The sequence below is a fragment of the Brachycentrus maculatus genome, unplaced genomic scaffold (assembly GCF_059751285.1).
Source record: "Brachycentrus maculatus isolate JH-2025_06_01 unplaced genomic scaffold, ASM5975128v1 h1tg000029l, whole genome shotgun sequence".
Taxonomy (NCBI): Eukaryota; Metazoa; Arthropoda; class Insecta; order Trichoptera; family Brachycentridae; genus Brachycentrus; species Brachycentrus maculatus.
Window position 1 is genome coordinate 769,324 of NW_028280783.1, and position 22,177 is coordinate 791,500.

The 22,177-nt window shown below is 31.1% G+C and overlaps 1 protein-coding gene and 1 long non-coding RNA gene across 2 annotated transcripts in view; one reads left to right on the plus strand and one right to left on the minus strand.

The window, feature by feature from the left end:
• Positions 1-22,177, plus strand: part of LOC148312898 (frequenin-2) — a 157,473-nt gene that overhangs the window by 72,060 nt on the left and 63,236 nt on the right. The window contains exon 2 of the mRNA XM_088271820.1: positions 11,117-11,246. Coding sequence (XP_088127946.1) covers positions 11,183-11,246 — 64 coding nt within the window. The 5' untranslated portion in view covers positions 11,117-11,182. The remainder of the gene's footprint in view (positions 1-11,116; positions 11,247-22,177) is intronic.
• On the minus strand, positions 12,445-21,236 carry LOC148312899 (uncharacterized). The gene is made up of 3 exons (XR_015838669.1): positions 20,978-21,236; positions 20,603-20,762; positions 12,445-12,849 (listed from the first exon to the last, which is right to left on the minus strand). It is a non-coding gene; the product is annotated as an uncharacterized LOC148312899 (long non-coding RNA).

The following is a 22,177-nucleotide window of genomic DNA, read 5'->3' on the forward strand; positions in this document are numbered from 1 at the left end:
ACCACAATTTTTTTGTTCATCTTTCCAATATTATTTTCTCTGTGTGAGGTTCAAATATTTTTAAAACGTTGCGGACCAAGTAAACCGAGCGTGCTCCGATATATGATCTCAATCGATCCCGATACGAATATTGTGTGACAACAGAGGGTTAAGGACCAGTTCAGCGAACTCTAAATTTTTTTGGAACCGGTTCTAGCGACCGGCTGAATCCCGCCACTGAATCAAACCCAAATCATCCAGCACGGTAGCCGAAGGTAATAACAACTACACTACGGATATTACTTATATTATTAACCTAAATTAACTAACTAACCATCGCGCCGTAGGGGTGGCAGAGAGAACAGAACGTAACACCACACCGCAAACAATCTTCGCCTCTTCCACACTCAGAAATGTGAGGTATTACGAGAAGCGTAATATCTCAGACTTCTGACCTGACTAGGTGGAAGTATTTGCAATACTTGATTATGCCAAGTTATCCTCGGTCTTCCTTATGCTTCTATTACCAACCACATTCGCCTCATAGATTTGTTTTACTTTTCCCTCTTCACTCATTCGATTCGCATGACCCTTTCTTAATTTTTTCCATAATGCTTATCTTAGCCTAAATTTATATTTTATGAATCATTGAACTTGTAGAGAAATTTATGAATAGGGTTAATTAAGTACCTAAATTAAATAACGTAGCGAATTTCATAGTTTATATGTGTCATTGCGTGCTAGATAGCTTGAAAGACGTCACTGTTACCAACTGATGATGCATTTCAACAAATCACGAAGCCCTTACATTTAATCCAATGAATTTTATTGCTTGATTATGCACACGAAAAGGAAACATAAAAGTACGCATTTGATTGAAATCAATTTTATTATTAAAATAAGTTGGGTCGAAAAAAAAGTAATAAAGTGATGAGGTTTAAGAAAATTACATACGTATATCGCTCACTCCTTTCAACAACGTCATATTTCAAAAATCGTCAATTTTCAGCTGTGCATGTTTTCGGAATGCCCAGAAAATGTATTCAACTATATCCCAGCAAAAGCGGCATATTTTAAACTTAATATTTACCCGCTTCAGGGTAGAAAGTGTTGTTTTTGCATTTTGAAGAAAAGTTATTAGTTAATTATTTTATTAATATTATAAATATTTCTCAAATGGAGAAAAAACATTCAGGTTTTACCTAAAAAGATCTGTTGCACAGTAAAAAGTTCAAAAATTGGCTTGATATTTATTTTCAATACATTTCATTATATTTAAAAACTTTAAAAACGATCTCCTGAAAAATCAAGTTTTTTGATATATGACGTTGTTAAAGGAGTGAGCGATATGAAAATGTGTTATAAAAAATTTTTATATAAATTTGTTAAAAATCCTGAATCTCTTCTTCGATTGCTTTGGAATATTGACATGACGTTGCATTGTATTATAATAAATGCGTGTTTTTTTATATGATAGGTGTTACTTTCTACCAGGGATAGATAAAAATATGTTTTTTAAACAGCGAATTCAACCGTAATGACAGAGCCATCTGTTGACACAGCAACACCTTACATATCCCACGGCTTACAGTGTGCTTCTTTATAGCTGCAGTCATCCAGCATTTTAATTGCATTGTTGTTTCACACATTCTTAATATTTTTATTTCAATTAAAAATTTATAAAAAATTATATATATATATATATATATATATATATATATATATATATATATATATATATTTGTATATATATATATATATATATATATATATATATATATATATATATATATATATATATATATATATATAAATATATATATATATATATGTATATATATATATATATATATATATATATATATATATATATATATATATATATATATATATATATATATATATATATATATATAACATATATATATAAAACGTATTTTTTGTTTGTTTTTTTTGCTTAAATGTACATATATTATCTGTTTACAAGTTTCAAGTAGTAATAAATGGCCATACTTAAATAAAATGTTACTTTTATTATGATGTAAATCTTTTGTTCACCTTTTGATAGAATATTTAATGATCCGATCGTACACATATCTGTTTCGATATAATTACATTGTTCTTCTAATGAAACTAGTATTATAATCTTTTCATATTTGAACACTGCTGACATGCATCACAAGTTATAGTTCAAATATTTTTTCAATAATGTTAGCCAATAAAGGATTTCACCTAATTGTCTTTTAAATGTACCTAAAAAATGTACCTGTTGAATTACGTGTTTTTTTGTGTTTACAAAATGTGGATGTTTTTTTTCTTCAATATTTGATGTTGTCATTATTTTCATCACACGGAAATCAGATTGACGCTAGTGATTGAAATGCTAATTCCTTTGCTAGGAAACAATTTGCATACAAATAGCGTTATTTATCGAATATATTAAAGAGCATTAAAATGTAAATACATAACATGAACACGTATATTATAATCCACTGTATAAAAAAAAATTCAATAAATAAAGAAAATAAATCAATGAAAATCGAATTATTTCACTTCAATACATTTATGTGTTTTCTTTTAATTATACTGTTCTGTTTTGCTTCTGAAATGCTTCAAGTGTGAGGTTTCAACTTGCGTTACAAAATAAATCATTAAATCCGAATTATATCTCTTTATGGTTTTATATTTTCTTTTAACTTTACTGTTTGCTGTTGCGAAGCCACCACCTGCGTTGGTATAATATTTAATGCGATATATGAAAACCATCGCTGCGGATTCAAACACACATATTGTATTGTAAATTAATATATTTCCCTTTCGATTATTTCAGAGCCGGGTGTCTGAATCGCCTTATTTTGTCAGATAAAAAAGCAATTTCATATTGTTCGAATGACAACATGAGAGAGTCTTTAATGCTTTTATCGAATACGGTGAGCGATCGCGCAAATGTGAAATAGAGAACTAAGGTAATATTAAATTTGGGTAATATAAATTCTATTGTTGCTTGTACACTTGTTGTCGGTATTTAAATTATGTTAAACACTTTTACCTATGGCTGCGCATTCTAAAAAATATATATAGTATTTGAATATATTACGCTTATTTTTATACGAAACTTTTTCTCAGGTCGAACAAAAGTTATTTGTCACAAAATAGCAATTTCCAGTCGAGTGAAGGTACAGTTGATGTTAGAATTTGTTTACGTGTCCTGGAATCAAATTTTCAAAGAGAATTATAAAAATGATAATTTAAAACTACTGTATGTTACAAAATAAAACATTCGTTAACTTACTATGAAAGCGACCGCCATGCACTTGAAGTGCATGAACCAATGAAAATATATTTAATAAATTAAATAAACGGTGCATCTCACACAACTCACCTTCGAATGTTGACAAGTGCAAGTCATAATCCCTCTGCAGAAACAAAATTCAAATCTCCATTCCACACTTAACAATTGGAAAAAGCCATAGAGATTCGAGATCCCGGTGACACACCTGATGAGAATCTCAACTTCACAAGTCACATCAATCACATCCCTTCCAAAAGCATAAAAATCCATAAAGGATATATATGTTTATATATATATATATATATATATATATATATATATATATATATATATATATATATATATATATATATATACATATATATACATATTTATATATATATATATATACATATATAAATATACATGTATATATATATATATATATATATATATATATATATATATATATATATATATATATATATATATATATATATATATATATATATATATATATATATATATGTATATATATATATATATATACATATACATATATATATAAACATATATATATATATATATATATATATATATATATATATATATATATATATATATATATATATATATATATATATATATATAATATATCCCATATACTATTATTTGATGTTCGAAGGTATTCGCATAAAAAAATTCGAGTACCTGAATTCAAAGTAATCCGGATTTACATTTATATTTTTTATAAACCATTTTATGTTCACAAATAAAAATAACAAAATGGATAAATAAACACAACGCATTGAAATACACGAATACACTGAAATATACAAAAAAGAACAGATTATGCTAAAACTGTAACGTAACATTTAGCCAAATCTCGGATTACTTTAAGGGTGAATAATCCACCACCCCATAGACCTCTAAACGGCCATGCTTTATTTTGTCATTTAAACTTTAGCATTATTTAATCTTCGTTGTTTAATAATTACAAGGAGCAGTTGCTTAATAACTGTGTTGTGAAATTATGCCTGCTTTCATTGTGTAATACTTAACGTGTTTGGATTCCGGAATGGATGTTTCAGGTTCTATTCACAGGATGGTTTAACCGTTTGACTGCTCAGGAGCAATATATTGACTCTTTTATAATTTAAATAACATACCGACAAAGAATACGACTTTTTTCTTCTTTATTCATAGCCGTAGCCAATTTGTACATAATAAATATAATACATGTGATAGTAATTAATCTCTTTTAAGTATATTAAACAAGGATGAACATATTAGACAAGGAATTATACATCAGCCAGAAGTATTGTAATTATTCTGCTTTATAGTTAGCAAGTGACCTGTTCCAGATATCTGTGTGATCCGCGAAATCATTGCCGAGGTTTAGCATTCGGTGAATGGGAGTATTGAATCCGGACACTGTCCGACTGTTTTTACAGTAAAATTTTCTAAAAACCTTTTTTCTTCCCCCTTCAATCCACTTCATTTGAAATAAACCGTTATTGCAAACAAGTTTTCAACCATTTTAGCATACTTTAAATTAAAAAAATTCAGCAGTTAAACGGTTAAAACAACATTTTTATATACCTGATAGGTATTTTCACCCTACGCACGATATATCAAGACAAAATGTATGTCACATTTGACTAAAAAATGTGAATAATTTTCAAAGAATCCTTCTCCAATTGGGGAATTTTATATACTTTACAAACTCTTAACTGATGGCAGCGCCATCTGTCAAAATTTCACACCTATCAAAATTTCAACTAACGTACGAAAGTCTTACAACAGTACCTGTGACATGTTCACATAACAGTGTTTTCAATGGGCAGGACGGTGAATGTCACACAAGTGTATAAAGTGATCACTTAAGCCAGTAAAATACAAGGTACGCTCAGACTTTAATCTTCCTTCGTATAAAAATTTATTTAAGTAATATGACCTTACACTCCTTTGCATGGTATTGCGTGTCAATCTTGTATATTCGTAAATTTTGGTTGAAATATTATATAATCAATGATTGAATATTTTTTTTTATTTTACCCAACTAACGAAATAATTTTTGAATGAGAAACATAAGTACGTCATTATTTCTCCCGTTTATTTTTATTTCCATAACTACAACATCTGAATAATTTATTCCTATTCTTTGGATGTAGTCATTTAAATCCCTTTGTCTACTACAAAACGTTTATTTCCTTTTGTTCATAATGTTGAAATGTCAAGCCAACGATTCGTTCATGACAAATATAAATATTGAAATGTCACTGGAAAAAAAATGTAAATCTCTTATTTTTAATAAATCATACACTGATTGTTTAATTATTGATTCGGCGTTACCTTTGTGGAGTGAAATGTTAATGTTTTTCTAAAAATAAAACATTTCAATTGTACCACTAAATGAGTTTCATTACAAACGACTAGTTTCGAAAACAAAAAGGCGTTTTTATCTACAGTTTCACTTTTGTACAGTTTTACGTCTGTTTATTTTCGAAACTAGTCGTGTGTAATGAAATAAAATTCATTAAGTGGTAAAATACAAGTATTTTTTATATATTTTTTTTATATTTAACATTAATGACGTTATATGACATAGTCAAATCATTATTTTTTAATGCATTATACGTGTAATTTACGTTACGTACGCGATCGTGAATTTTTAATGATGTCAATTATTTTATAATAAAATAATTAAAGTAACGGAAACAAACTTCTTATCTAGTTGATACCAGCAAATGTCCAACTGTTGGACTGTGGCGCCGCCTGATATGGGCCCCTGACTCTGTCCTCATGTCTCGAGGAGGTAAAAAAAGCACTTCCGTAATAGTTCTTTTGAGAGAATGACACTTTTATTTACTTTAATAAAGAGAATATCATATTTATTATTATATTATATTATATTATTATATTTATTGCTGGAGGTCCCGGGTCCAATTCCCAGGTGTGGGGGAGGTAAAAATAAATTTTAGTGATTTTACACACTAAAATATATTTAATATTACCCTGTACTGGTCCCTGAAGCGCAGGAGCGATCATCTTGCCTTCAAGTAAGAAACGATCAATATAAAACTTCGTCAATACGATGCAGTGCCCTATGCACCTTGGGTGCGGTTAAGGGTTAGAAAGAAATAATGAATACAAAAATGATTAAAAGTATAGAGAACGAATGATTTACGTTACTCACCAAACCCTGCTTATACTAAAAAAACTAGCAGAGATGAAATCAATTAGATGTGCAATTAAAAAAATAATAAAATACAATAATAAATCTGTCGATGGGTATTATCCACTTCTCATGTTTCCTTTGCGAAATAAAAAAAATAAAAAAATACAATATTAATTATTGAAAGGATTTTGGTTTGTGGCGCTATATAAGACGAAGGAATCACAAAACTTAAATGACCCTAAAGGGGCGCTAGGTTTAAAAAAGTTTAAGAACCAGTTATCTCAAGTAAATAATGCACAATAATAAGAGTTTGAAATTCATATACTTTTATTAAAGAATACTAGTACCAGACATATAAAAAAGCTCTCTAATTACCGAGTAAGCATACGCTTACGGGCATAATATGTTTTTTGATGGCTTATAAAATAAGCATCGTTGTAGGAAACATTGTCTCTTATTATACTTTCATGTTTTTACCGTCATTAAAAGTTTCAAAAAACATTTTTCAAAAAATATTCATAAAATTTTCAGAGGATAATCACGCACATTCTTTAGAGAGTTAACTATAATTCAATTTACTATTTCAGCAATGTCAAATTTAGGTGCATAATAATACACATATATGTAAGTACATATTTTTTGAAAAAAAACATACCAAACGAAATTTTAATAATTTCAATTCGTGAAATTAGACACTTAAATGGCTTTACTCCTATATTTAAGTAAAAATCTCAGCAAAGAAGATAATATATTTTTATATCAAAAGCATTGTTAACTTTGTGGTATGGTAGTATTACACTATATTTATCATTCATCGTTCACTTCGTGTAATACCAAAGGGAACGATGAATGACAAAGACTTAATTCTTCTTTCTCTCTTTCAAATATTTTATTTTTAATGTCAGACCGTAACAATTTCATTTTAATGACCTGATGATGGAATGATTATTCCATAACCGGCAGTCACGAACTAGTGTTTTTAAAGTGGTATTATACAAAATGAACGATGAATGATAAGGAGAGTGTTAAGAAGATAATATTTATTAGGTTATATAACCAGTCTGATGATTTACGAGTTACGACGAAACCCGGTTGCTGGTCAAAAAAAAATTGAAAAAAATTACAAAGTTGTTATTTTATTCTATAAAATACAGTTCCACCAAGAAATGTCGGTACAAAACATAAATATAATCAAAAGTACAGGTAATATTATTTTAATAATGGTAGACATCCTGGAGTCGACCAACAATAATTAAAGATGTATTACAAACTCCTTTTATTTGTTTGCTATGTGATATCATTGTCATAGTTTTGGTTCTTTTATTTATTTTCTAATTAAATAAACAGTAATAATGTGTATTTACTTTTCGCTTTTCTCAGAAAACAGCACTCTATTTTATCGACAAAATGTTACGATAAAATTTAAAATATGAGATTTACGCATACCATATTTTTATTGGAATAGAATTCTGCTACCTCTCTGAACACGGCTTTCGTTCATCTGATTTAGTAGGCTAATTTCCCCTCAGAAAAGCTACCCCAAGCTCGTGAAAAATGTCAGTAAATATTGCCCATCTATGTTTTCTCGAAAATTAACCAATTTCTAGAGGTAAACCGTGGACATCGAAAACAGTGTGCAGGTTATTTTCCATGGATGTGAGAATGTGTTTATTTATATTTCAAAAATGAAAGGTATAAATGGCAACTGATAAAAAAAGCTCAGAAAGAACTTAATATTTATTTTATGTAGTAATTTTAAAATCCACCTCCGTAATTAATTTTGTCCGCCTCCGTAGTGTAATGGTCAGCATGCTCGCCTACCGTTCTGGAGGTCCCGGGTTCGATTTCCAGGGGGGTTTAATAAATATAAGTGATTTTTTCACTCTAATATTTATTCAATATTACACTGGACTGGTACCTGAAGTGGAGGGCTGATCACCTTTCCTTCATGTGTAATCGATCGAGATAACACTGCGTTTATATGAAGCAGTGCCCTATGCACCATTGGGGTGCGGTAAGGGATTAAAAAAAATTAAATCAAACACAGATTTTTTGAGTCTACTAAGTTGTATTTTATTAATAAAAACACATAAAAATTAATATTGTGACAATTGTTTCGCCTTGTTAGGGAATTGTTAGGACAGTAGTCCATTTGATCTTCACATTCGTTTGATAATGCCATAACTAGGCGAAACAATTGTCACAAGATTAATTTTTTATGTGTTTTTATTAATAATATACAACTTAGTAGACTCAAAAAATCTGTGTTTGATTAAAAATTAATTTAAAATTAATACATAAATTAAAATGGAGTTCTAGAAATTAAACGCCAAATCAATAAATAAAAAAAATTAAAAAAATTAGATCAAACGTAATTGAAAACAATCATTGCATCTGTTTTATCTCAAATGTTCCTTTTAGGTACTTTTCAGGTAAAACAGCTCTTTCAGGTTTATAAAAAATTTTCTTTGTCCGTCGCATTTATGTTTTTCCATTAATTTTGTTTATTTCAAATTTTAATTATGATTAACGTGTTTTTGACAGCCAAAGGGCGCGATAAACATTCTTTTTGAGGTCCTTGTTGGAAAATATTTTGTGCGTGGCGATGATGTGGTGTCGACTTAATAGTCATTTACATCAAAACATCAAAGATTATGAGTACCCGAAATTAAATACCCGCACTCGTACAAGCTTATGAAAGCTACCCTTAGGCAGTATTCTTCTAAAACGAATTTGGATAAATATTTATGTTTTTGTTAATTCTGTTTTTTTCTTCAATTTTAAACGCCGCATGTCACTTACTTTGCACGCAAAGTTGGAAAATATTTTTATTATTTTCTTTCCATACTTACGCGTTCGCACCATTCGGTAGCGGCTGTATTGTATTTGACGAGAATTGACAAACCATGACCGGATCGCAGAAATTTGCATTAAAATAATTATTTGACACCCGAGAACTTTAATTAAGTTCGATAAAAAAATCTGAATAAATTTTTACGCATTCTCTTAATTTTCTGTCAACAACGAAGATAGCGGCATGTTTAAGTCGCAAAATTTAATTATCCGTACTACGCGTTTTTCGACGTTTCATTCTTTAAAGGCGAGCTGGGGGCTATTCACAGATAGAAAATAAACTTACAAAGGATTTTGAATACCCATCACGACAAGGGTCCTAATCATTCTGCTTATTTTTTATTTATACAAATAAAAAATCATAATTTTACCATGCCTACATTAACCACCCTACCTACATTCGGGTTATTTTCTGAGTTAATTGAGTTAATTTTTTGCCATAATAGGTGCTTTCAGGGCGGAACTGATACTTTTTCACTAATGTGTTCCTTCTCTCTGTCTCGCATTAAATTCTCGATAAAACGACGCGTATCACGTACGTTCGTATGTGTAGGGCGGTTAGTAATAGTCTTATGGTTATATATAATTTCTTAAACTCTATATGTAATTTCTTAAACTCTAAATTGTAGGAATATTTGCAAAAACGACGAATATTTTTATCATTTTTCTATTACAGTGATATAACCATTTATATTGTACGTCCTCACATAACAGACAATCGCGTGACTGCTAATAAAATGTCTTTTATTGACAAAACCGACGTATTTTTGAAAATGTTAGATTTTTGAACAGATTTTCGTCACATCACATATCAAATATAAGCGATATTACTTCATACGAAATATATTATTCGTTGATCGTTATGATTATGATATATGATATATGATTCGTTACATACATTCTTAATAAAAGAGTACGTTACTCTTACATACATTATTCTGACATGATATGTGAAATTTGTTTCGATTTAAGATTTAGCTAAAATTATTTATTTATTTTATTTAAAAAAAACTGGTCCAATTATAAGCTGTAGGTATATATTTTTTTATCATGTTTTCAGGCGTCTTCCAGGATGTTAAATAATTCGGTTCGATCTTAAATAAATTTAAATAAAGGAATCTATGCTAAATAGCTCACTCAAATCAACCATAGATGCTGCCGTGAACATGAAGCGACGTGAGATTAATGATATATGTATGAGTTCCAAAAAAATATTTATTTGGTTGTCAATTATTGGTAGAATGGTGAATTTAACACGTGTATAAAGTGATCACTTAACCAGCGTATGACAAGTCATAAGCCTAGACTTCCATATATTTTTGTAAAGTTAAGCTTTACTTAGTAAATACCGTAGAACGGCGCTACATGAACTTTGATGTGTTACTTGAGCCCAGTACAAAAAAAAATATTTAGATCGTGGTATCGATCGAAATATCGTGACAATAAGTGTCACCTGTCAGGAAAACAATGAATCATGTCGATACGTTCATTATTGTAGACCAAACACAGATTTTTTTTTACTGGGCTTAAGTAACACATCAAAGTTCAAGTAGCCCCGTTCTACGGTACCACTATTTCATAAAATCTATCGTGACACATACGTTATTTGAAAATGACGCGGAATGCAACGAAACACGTGTCACAAATAATTTTCAGAAATAGTGGTATTTACTTAAAAACTTAAATAAAAAAGTGAATAGATTTTATCAAAAAGTGACGGCCGGATCAATGAACGAAATTCCATATTTTAAAAAAATATATTGAGAAGTCAAAATGTTAATTGATTTATTTTACTTTTCATGGTACCTCTACGTGATCGGTTTCTACTGCAGCCACTGTATAAAGAAACCAGTTATCAAGACTTCCTCTCTTTCCCGGGCCGAGCAACTTCGGGGAAAATGGGCAAGAAGAACTCAAAACTAAAACAAGAAACGATCGATCGCCTGACAACTGACACATACTGTGAGTATAAACAAATATTTATTTATTTATTATCAATTGACAGTAGGCGCAAATACACAAGATACGGTGTGTTTATTAAGTAAAACAATAAAAAAATGTCTCAAATTCTGGTGTCTATATATGAAATCGTTCCATTTGTCCAGCCTTTTACATAGGAAAAAATTAGCGTTAATTTGGATAGAGCTTTATTATTATTATTATATATATATATATTTTTGTTTAAAAAGAGAAATATTTGCGTTTTGATTATTTTCACTAATATTTCAATTTCATGCTACATATTTCTGTGAGCCTAAGCGGCTCATTATTAGAAATAGGTATCAAATTGCGGTAGAAGGGTTCGAACCGAGAATCTCTGACTTAAGAGTCCGCGACACCAACCTCGGAACCACTACCCGACTCATGCGACACTTATCAGTCAACGCAGTTAACTGTTAAGATAGTTAGGTGACAGTTTTATATAAACCTTTGTGCTTCAAGACATTTTACTGATCTGGTAAAAAAAACATCATACCTCGCATATTTGGGTATCAAAAAGGTAAGACCTTTTTAGTTCCACCGTGCTCTAAAGAGTTATGCCTTTATTATGAATATTTTACCTAGTATTGCCTACTATCATCTATGTTAAATTACGTAATAATTTCATTATGAGAAAATTATATTATTGATTTGTTTCGGCATTAACTTTATGGAATAATATGTTTATTATTTGAAAATAAATTAACACTTGAATAATACTACTTAATGAGTTTTATTTCATTTCACACGAAGAGTTTCGAAAACTACATATGTTTTCATCTACAGGTGAAAAGTAAAACAATCGAACAAAAAAATATTTAGGTTTAAGTATATAAAGGTTTGATTCCATGCATCCTATTTTACAAAAAAAATGGCCAGTTTTCATTCGTTGTTAAACAGATTGATTAACCTCCCATTAATTATTCTTCTAACCCTTATCCGCACCCAATGGTGCATAGAACACTGCATCGTATTAATGCAGTGTTATCTTGACCTTTACTTACATGAACGTAAAGTAATCACTCCTGCTCTTCAGGAACGACATTAAAATCAAACACTGATTTATAGAGTCTACTAAATTGTATTTTATTATTAAAAATGTATAAAAAAAATTGTGGCAGTAGTTTGAAAATGCCATCATAACAAAGCGAAACTATTGTCACAAATAATTTTTTGTGTTTTTATTAAAAAAATGCAATTTAGTATTTATAGAGAAATCAGTGTTTCATTTTAAAATTTTAAATATAAAATAATAAAAATAACAAAACACATTTCTCGTTTGAAACCGAGGTAAATATCTTTTTAAAATGTAAATTTATGAAAAATTGACAACATGTTGCTCCATTATAATTAATATACATACAAATAAGAATGGAAATATTTATATTTATATGTCGCGCCAACAGACCTCAAGGCAGATTGTCAACAGCCGGTTTCCGTGATGACGAGCAATCTATCATAATAAGTTCTGTTTCTTTGCCACATGTTACCTTCCAGGCATCCAATTGCGGTGACATTCTTTATAGTTTTGTCAAAATAACGTATTATTTCTGTTGGAATAGTCGAATGTACGTGCTTGGGAATTCTGTTGACAAAATGACATGGTTTATATGAAATGATCAAACTAGACGGCTACGAGTCATGACATCGTTTACCGGAAACAACGACATTTTTACTGAGACTAGTCTAAAATATGTTATTAGCTTCTTTATTAAGTAAATAACGAACTCCCTTGGGAAATAATATATTCACAGCAGTTATAGGTTTTGTACTTTATAGAAACAATAATAGGCTTTCAATCATTCAAAAATAATAACCATATATAGTATATCCATATAGGTATATGTGATAGTCTTAATATATATTTTCCTAAGAGTATGCAATGAAAATATCAAAAAACTTAACGGGTGAATATATAAACATAATAATTAAAAAGAAACCAGATACACAACTCCTAAATAGAGCTTAACCTATAGTTTGTGAACAATGATTTGGATACACTCAAAATATTGTGGAAAAGATAGGTTTTGTCAGAAATTAGGACTCTTAGAGTCTTCGAGATAGAACAAGGAACACCAGGATAAGAAAAATACATATGAGAGATCTAAGGAGACGTTATTTTGGGAGTCAAACAATGAAGACAATGGGCGCATGTGAGGAGAACCACTCACATTGCACTGCACGATCAACCCCAAGGTTGTAATTATATATATTTTCAATTCAATAATATTACTTAAGTAGGTAGCATTTCTGAAGCAGGACGGTTACGAAACAATTTATATGTATTTTGCTAAAAAAAATACTATGCAAACACTAAAGTAAAATTGAAATAAATAAGAATCTAATTTCAATTATCAAATACAACAGTACAAGTGGAAGGTTATCTTTTTCTGTACGTGTCATGTCAGATCCCCTGACGTCGACTATCACTTGAGAGTAATTGATCTTGTTTTGGGCAGCTCGTAAATTATTTTGAGTCATTTTTTATGACTTTAGGTTTAACGTACCGTCAAAAAAATAATTCCGCCCCCCCCCGTTTTTGTCTCCTTAAAAATTGAATTACATACATCATACAACACATGACACTCATATCAATATTAATTTCAACTTTATGTACTTTGTTTCCCCAAACAAACCTCGTTGATACATTGTATGATCATTATTATACATAATAATATAGTTAAAATATTTCAATCAAACACTGATTTCAGTCTACTTCTTCTCCCTCTTACTCCTCATTACTAAGGGCTGTGACCCTTATCGAAGCATTGACTCTTCTCCAGTCATCCCTTGACTCAGTTAACCACCGAGGTGCCTGCTGCCATCTTAACTTGATCGCTTCATCGTGTGGGGATCTTCCTCTCGCTATCTTCCCTTCAAGACTATCAATGACAACCAGTCGTTCCGGTCTATCCTCATCGCCTCGCGCAACGTGTCCAAAGAACTGAAGAATCCGTCTTGTAAAGACACTGGCCAGAGTCAAGCCATACAAGTGCAACTTTTGACGAATGGACTCGTTAGTGCGTTAGTTGTCCATAGGATTTGGAGTATGCGCCTCCAACACCACATTTCAATTGCGTGAATTTTTCTCCTTTCTGCTGCTTTTATGATCCATGTTTCAGCAGCATAGAGAAAAATGGAGTGGACCAAACACCTCAAGTTTTATCTTGGTGTTATTACTCACACTCCGGTCTTTCTAGATTCAATTCATATGATAATCGAAGACAAATTGTAACGTAAACGCAGAAAAACACACTTCACGTTCACAGAAACGGCTAAAAAGATATATTTTTTTTATACTTGGGAAACAATATTGCTGTGGTTTTCTGAAACTCTTCAACATTTCAGGCTACAAAAATAAATTGAATCCAGTATATCGAATTGACACTAGTCGCTAGCACAAAAACTGGAGTCATCTTTATTAATAAAATAAAAATGCTTTCCTAAAAATAAAAATATCAAAATGTATTTACAAACCCTGTCCGTACTTCGTTTTAGAAATATTTATTATATTTCAGGAAGTCCTAAAACAAACATAGATAAGAACGTGAGCTGCTAGGGTAGCTTTTCTTAGACATGGGACGGTATTTATTTTACAAGGGAAAAGTTTTTCTCCGTGTGGGAACACACAAAGATTGCAATATTTATATGTTAGCGAAACCATTTTTATGCCACTGCTGGCGTAGTATGAAACACACTTTAATATTGTATGTATTTATTGCCAATACGTACTCGTCAACTATGATAATCAATATTTCTTCGTTGAATAACGAGAGTTACAGTGATTCCTTCATCTCTGTGACGACTGACAACAACTATTCATTAGGTTGCAAGTACGCTAGTATAAAGATACCAACATATTGATTGGTGTATTTCACAAAAAACTCAAAACAAATTAAGTAAGCACTCTTTATACGAGTGGAGGCTTTAAAGAATTTAAAAAAATTAAGGCGCATTAAATGTTAGTTAAAATTACATTCTAGCAATTGAAGTCATTTATTTTTTTAAACGATTGCTACACAGTATCACGATCTTCAAAGAAATTCATTTCATAATGATTATTGCTTACATTGTCAATCACTTGTTCTGAACACACATCATTAACTATTTAAATATCAAGAGTACAAATAGAAATTACAAGGAGCAATTAGCCAAACATTCAACACTGAATAGAAATTAATATTGTGTTCTAAATTATACACAAAGTGTATTTTATAAACATTTTAGGTTTCTTTTCTGAATTATAAACAAACACAAGTATGTATAACATGTACATATATTTTATTTTGTTTTAATTATTTGGGGATTTTACAGCTTGTAATTTAGATTGACACTTAAACTTCTGCATTGACAGTTCCTTTTATGTGTGCTAATTGCCCCACTCAATAAACGGAGAATTTTACAAAAAAAATGAAGAGTATATATTGCCATCAATTGAAATGCACTATTCCTATATTTCTGAGTGAATTTTCCAAGATGACTCAGCACCGTGTCGCCGAGAAAAAACTGTAGGTATTAATTTTTTGTGATATTGTGATTAATGTTCACAAAAAAAAACAAAAAAAAAATATAACCTACTAAAATAAATTTTGGTTAAAGAACATGTGAAAAATCGCGGAATTCGAACACTGGATTGGCCCGGAAATGGGCCAGACCTGAACCCTATCGAAAACTTGTAGCATAAAATGACAATCGAAATAAATAAACTGAAGCCTTCGTCAACGGAAAATCTTAAAAATGTTGTCGAAAAAGTGTGGTTTGAATTTTTTTCCCAAGACTTCATACAAAATTTGGAGAAATCCATCCCAAAACGTATTGAAAAAATTATCGTTATTCAGAAAATTATGCATAAAATATAAATTTCTTTACAAACTCACAGGACACTCTGTCATGAAACCCTGATCATGATAAAAACTTTGTAACATTGTAACTTTGTAACTTTGTAACTTTGTAACATGGACCTGAATAAAGAGAAGTTTCCTATAGTTTGATGCTCGTGCTAGATGAATGCAAAATGTATTTCCGTGATGGGATCCTATAGAAATATTGCAAGTTATGCTAAAAATATCCGCCTCCGTGGTGCAATGGTCTGTACTGGAGGTCCCAGGTTCTTTGGTTTTTGTGATTTTTGAAAAAGTGATTTTTCACCCTAGTATTTATTTATTACCCTGGACTAGTACCTGAAGAGGAGGGCTGATCACCTTTCCTTATGTGTTAACGATAAAAATAACACAGCGTTTATATTATGCAATGCCCTGTGTACCATCGGGTGCAGACGAAGGTTTGAAAAAGAGTACTAAAAATCCAGAATGTCCTCTACATCGGCTCTAAATATTTATAATAATAAACAATATTTTTCGAAAATGATATTTTTAACGGCTCAATATTTTTTAACACGAATTCTGGATTTTCTCTCATAGCCCATTTAAAGACTTCCTTAAAAGCATATACTATATGAGAATAAATCATTATAGTTCGTAGTAAAACCATAAATATAATAACAATACCTAGAACTAAAATATTATATAGCTAAAACATTATATACATTTAAAAAAATTTATTTTAACAACTTACACAAAATTTTCAACCATATTTACTGTCGCATCCCAGATGGTTTGCATTCCTTTACTTTCGAAAATATAATATCTGGTTTTTATGGATGACAATACCGAGATTTCGGATATCCGAATCGGAAAACAAAGAAGCGCGAGTACTCATAAATACACGTTTCTTTACAAGCTATGTTTTATGTTGTTTCATCCGATGGCGATGGATTCCAGTACCTACACCTATAAAAATATTATACTCGTGTACCCTTTCAGGTACCACCTACATGAAATGAACAAAATATAAAAAGAATAGCGAAGAACGTCTGCACGATTCGAAGGAATAAACCAAAAAACATAGTAAGCATTGTACATGTTAAATTGCGTTTGCGACATACGCTTCAATGGTATATTTTGGCAGCAAATCATAAATAATAAAAAATAAATTATAATAAAAAAGATATAATCGATACCAAAAGACTTATTTATTGATTTGGCGTTTAATTTGTAGAACTCCATTTTAATTTATGAATTATTTTTTTTAATCAAATACAGATTTCTCGAGAATGCCATAACTAGGCAAAACAACTGTCATAATATTAACTTTTATGTGTTTTAAATAAAATACAACTTAGTAGACTCATAAAAATGAATTCGTAAACCAATAGACTTATTTATTTATATATTTGGAAATTAATTTTTGGAACTCCATTTTAATTTAAATATTAAATATAAAAATCAAACGATTTTGAAGAGTCTATTAAATTGCATTTTATTGTTAAAAAACATAAAAATTAAATTTCTGACTATTGCTCACCCTGTTAAAGCATTTTGAAACATTAATTTAGTTATTGTTTGAAACCATTATCACTGTAGAATTTTATTTTTATGTGATTTTAACAATAAAATACGTACAATACTAAACTCTTGAAAATCAAAATTTGATTTTAACATTTAATATGTAAATCAATAAACATGTTTTTTTGGGTCATTCAGCACCCAATATTGTGTCGAATTAATGTACTTTTGATATGGTCAAATTTTTCACAAAAGTCTTGCGCTTTGATTCCAGCCAAGGAAACCTAAAATATACCTTAGACTGAAAAAAAACCCTCATTACTTCTTATTACCAACTTGTGTATCCAAACCCGGACATCAAGAATGGTAGCAAAACACACTTTGAAGGCTAACATTTGTCTAACATATATCAATATTTTAATGAACCTATCGTGTATTTTTTTGTATACGATATTAGCTTAGTTTTACTATTTACATGCAGTTTAGCCTTTATATATATGACTAGGTTACAAATTTAGGTATGATTACTCGTTTAGGAAATTAACATACGTTTTCTTTAACACGTACACAAACCTTTGAAAGGTGACAAATAATATTACAGTTTTTCGTTTTGCTACTGTCGTAAATTTTCTGGTGATACACAAAAAATGTGCTTATATGCAATACAGCGACAATTTTTTTCTTACAACGCCGTACGCTCAATATACTAATACACCCGCTTCAGTGTATTATTGGTGGAAGGAAAAAGGCAGTCATTTCCATAAAACCCTTATCTAACAATTCACTTAGAGAAACGCGCTTCGTTGGTGTCACTATAAATCACAATTATTTGGATAACGCTCGTACTAACAACAACGTTACGTAATTTATGTATTTGTTTCCAAAAGTTCCTTTTCGTGATTCATACTACTAAGTGTAATTACATATATACGTAGGTACTTCGCGATACGCCCGAGTTTATAGTAACACAATTTACCAGCTTCTATTAGGGACCGCATTACATACATTTACCCAGCAAAACAATGTTATTGCGATTGATAAAGATCGAAATGTTTTTGTAAATTTGGATCATAAACCCAGAACTTAATTGTTCTGTAACTCCAGCTCACTTCCACCTTCCTTAACCTTTATCCGCGCTAAACCGCGATAAAGGTAAAGGAATGTTTTATTCATCGTTAATTACACGACTGAAAATGGTAGCGACTGAAAATGGCAGAGACTGAAAATGGCAGCCTTCAAAAGGAAACTGGGAATGCGATTGGGACTCGCAGGGTCCGCATTTAACAGTATGAAGGCTGTCTGGAGATCGGATTTATACTCGGTGAAGACCAAATGCCACCTATACAATGCCTGCCTTACTCCTGTTCTCTTATACGGCTGTGAAACATGGCACCTTACAAGGGCCCAGAGCAGCCGTGTACTAAGCTTTGAGAATAGGTGTTTGCGGAGAATTTTAGGCGTGCGGTGGTTTGACTTTGTGAGGAATGAAGAGATAAGGCGTAGAACGCAGCAAATCTTGGTCACAACTGTCATCAAGAAAAGGCGATTCAGTTGCCTTGGCCATGTACTCCGCATGCCTCCTGAGAGCCGCCATCAAGCTTGCCTCTTTTACTAGACATCAGGTTCGCGCCGCCCAGAACGACCACTGCTGACAATTCGTCGGCAGTTCTCGTCAGAACTTCGGGACGCGGATCTGACTTGGAAGGATGCAAAGGAGCTGGCAGCCGACAGAAAACCCGGAGACGATTTGTGGACTCCATATGCACAACCTAGGGAGTGGATATGGTTTAATTATTTAATTAATTACATGAAAGCAAGGTGATCAGCTTTCTTCGGGTACAAATGCTGGGGATATTGAATAAAATTAAATAAAAAAAACACTATATTAAGTAGAGCAGGTGAAAAATTTTAAATAACTGGGTGTGGACCTGTGTGGTCAAACGGGTCTGAAGTGATGGGGCGAGTAAACAAGGCTGCAGCCATCTCAGGATGTCTGACAAATGATATATAGAAAAATCCTGAGATGAAGATCGGCAGCAAAATCAAGATTTTCAAAACTTGTGTCTGACCCATCATGACGTATGGAATCGAAAGTAGAGTGCCACCGTTGCCACAAAAAACGCGCTTAGAGTGTCAGAAATGAAGACTCTAAGAATCATATCAGGCAAGAGTCCTTGAGATAGAATAAGAAACCCCAGGATCAGAGAAATATGCGAGATCGTGGATGTCGTTAGGTGGGGAAGGCAACGAAGGAGACAATGGTATGCGCATGTGAGGAGAATGGAACCATCCAGACTCACCCACATCGCACTGTACGGCCAACCCCATGGTAGACGACTCCCGGACAGACCACCAAAGAGATGGGTCGATAGCTGGGAATCGATATCGCAGGAGGCTAATCCCTCTTAAAAACAGGCCACAAGGCCTACAACAAGATGAAGAAGAAGAAGAAGATTAATATTTATATTGACCTTTGGAATCGAACCCGGAACCTCCAGCATAGTAGCCAAACACTTTAACTGAGTGAATGCATAGCTCTCTTTCTCCTTCTATCTACGTTATATCTTTCTTCTCTCTCATGTACCTACTGAAATGTGCCTAACAAACGTGACGCGTCATTGAAATTTCACTATCAGTTCAACTATCTTTCACTTCAACAAGTTGAATAAAAAACATAAATTATATCCATAAATCTACTTAAAATAAATAAACGCATATTAAAAATAATTACATTTGATGAGTCGTTGGGAGTCATTTACTTGTATAATTTTATATGGTGAGTGTAAATTTTTATTTTTGGCGAATGTTATGTAAAAAAGATATCTTACTGATATTTTCTTTGAAATTCTTGGAAGTTCTATATATATATATGTATATATATATATATATATATATATATATATATATATATATATATATATATATATGTAAATATATATACAATTATATATATGTAAAAAAAATATAAATTTATATATTTTATATTGTACATACTTGAATCACTAGAATTTCACTAGAGACAACTATTGGTGAGATGAAAGAAGCTTTTTATTGAGGAGAAACTCTTTCAATTGTATGTGAGGTCCGAATCCGAGAGTATAAGCCTATGACAGTTGTAAGCCCCGTAAATGCCAGACTTCCATATTTTCTTCATCTTTAATGAAATGTCAAATAAAAAATAATATGAAAAATAACTCCTATAATTGGAGATAATCCAGATTTGTGAACACGTATTTGGACACGCTCAAAATGTTGTTCATATAAATTAATAAATCTGGAATTCATTTCCGAAGTCACAATAATTCCCACATTATATTGTCTAAAACTAAAACATATTGAATAATTCATTAGGCGCTGGAGAAACAATACCATAGGATCGATGAATCGCGTGACGTCATGACCATTAAGGTCCCTGTTGAACTGACTTTGTTTCTAATTGAAGATAAATCTCGGGTTCCAACTTTCAACGGTAGATAAACGTTCTTCCATCAAACTACCGAACCATGTGGAAATCTTATCAATTGCCAAAACTGGTTTCAATTAACGCTTTACTTCCACTCATCAATCATTTCTTGAATCATATATCACGAACCATTGAACAATTGAATAATTCACTAGGAATAGCCACCCTCGAAAGAATTACATTTGATCACTTAATTTGTAATATTAAAAACAAAATCCATTTAAAAGTCGTCGCAACGTTCTATTAACGTAAATTTTGAATATCCTTATCAAATTAGGTCCATGGCAATATGCAAAAAATCATTTTATGGAAATATTATTACCTTCTTTTCTTTATAAATTTCTTAAGTTCAAAGTAACTGATATTTTTTTGTAAAAACATAATTTATTTTAAAAAAATTTACAGGATGAAGCGATTTCACGGGAAGTGAATATGAATAACTGGGTATTTTACCGGGTTCATTTTACGCCTTTCTTAAGTGATCAGTTTATGACAATGTTCAGCACCGCCTTTGGTTAATTATCCATATCACTGGGTTATTTGGAACATGTTTATATTCAATATCCAAACACCCATTCTATGAGGAGTTTGAGGTACCGGTGTAAAATTTTGTGAAGCAAATGACTGCGAACTTATGATACACTTTCAAATTTTAAAAACATACGAGGAGGTACCAATAAAAAAATACATACTACAATGCAAAATGAATTTAATCTTTTAAAAACGACAAAATTTCTTCGTCCCAGTATATCAAAATAAATTGTCGCTATTACTATTTCAAATTTGACAATTATTATACGTATCAATATTAAGGCCCTATTCGCAAGAATTCGGGAAAAACACAGTATTCTGAAAGAGAGGTCACACGTCTCACCGCGCCCGATTTAAAAAGAATGCACATGTATGTATATTACATAGTTTATTTTATTTTTTAGAATAAATTTGGATAAAAAAAAATTGAACACTTTCCCTTTTAATAGCTCCTCTCTTTTCAAAACCACATACCTTTTCAATACAAAAACGGCGTTGTAAGAAAAATAATAATAAAACCCTTATCCGCACCCCAATGGTGCATAGGGCACTGTGTCATATAAACGCAGTGTTAT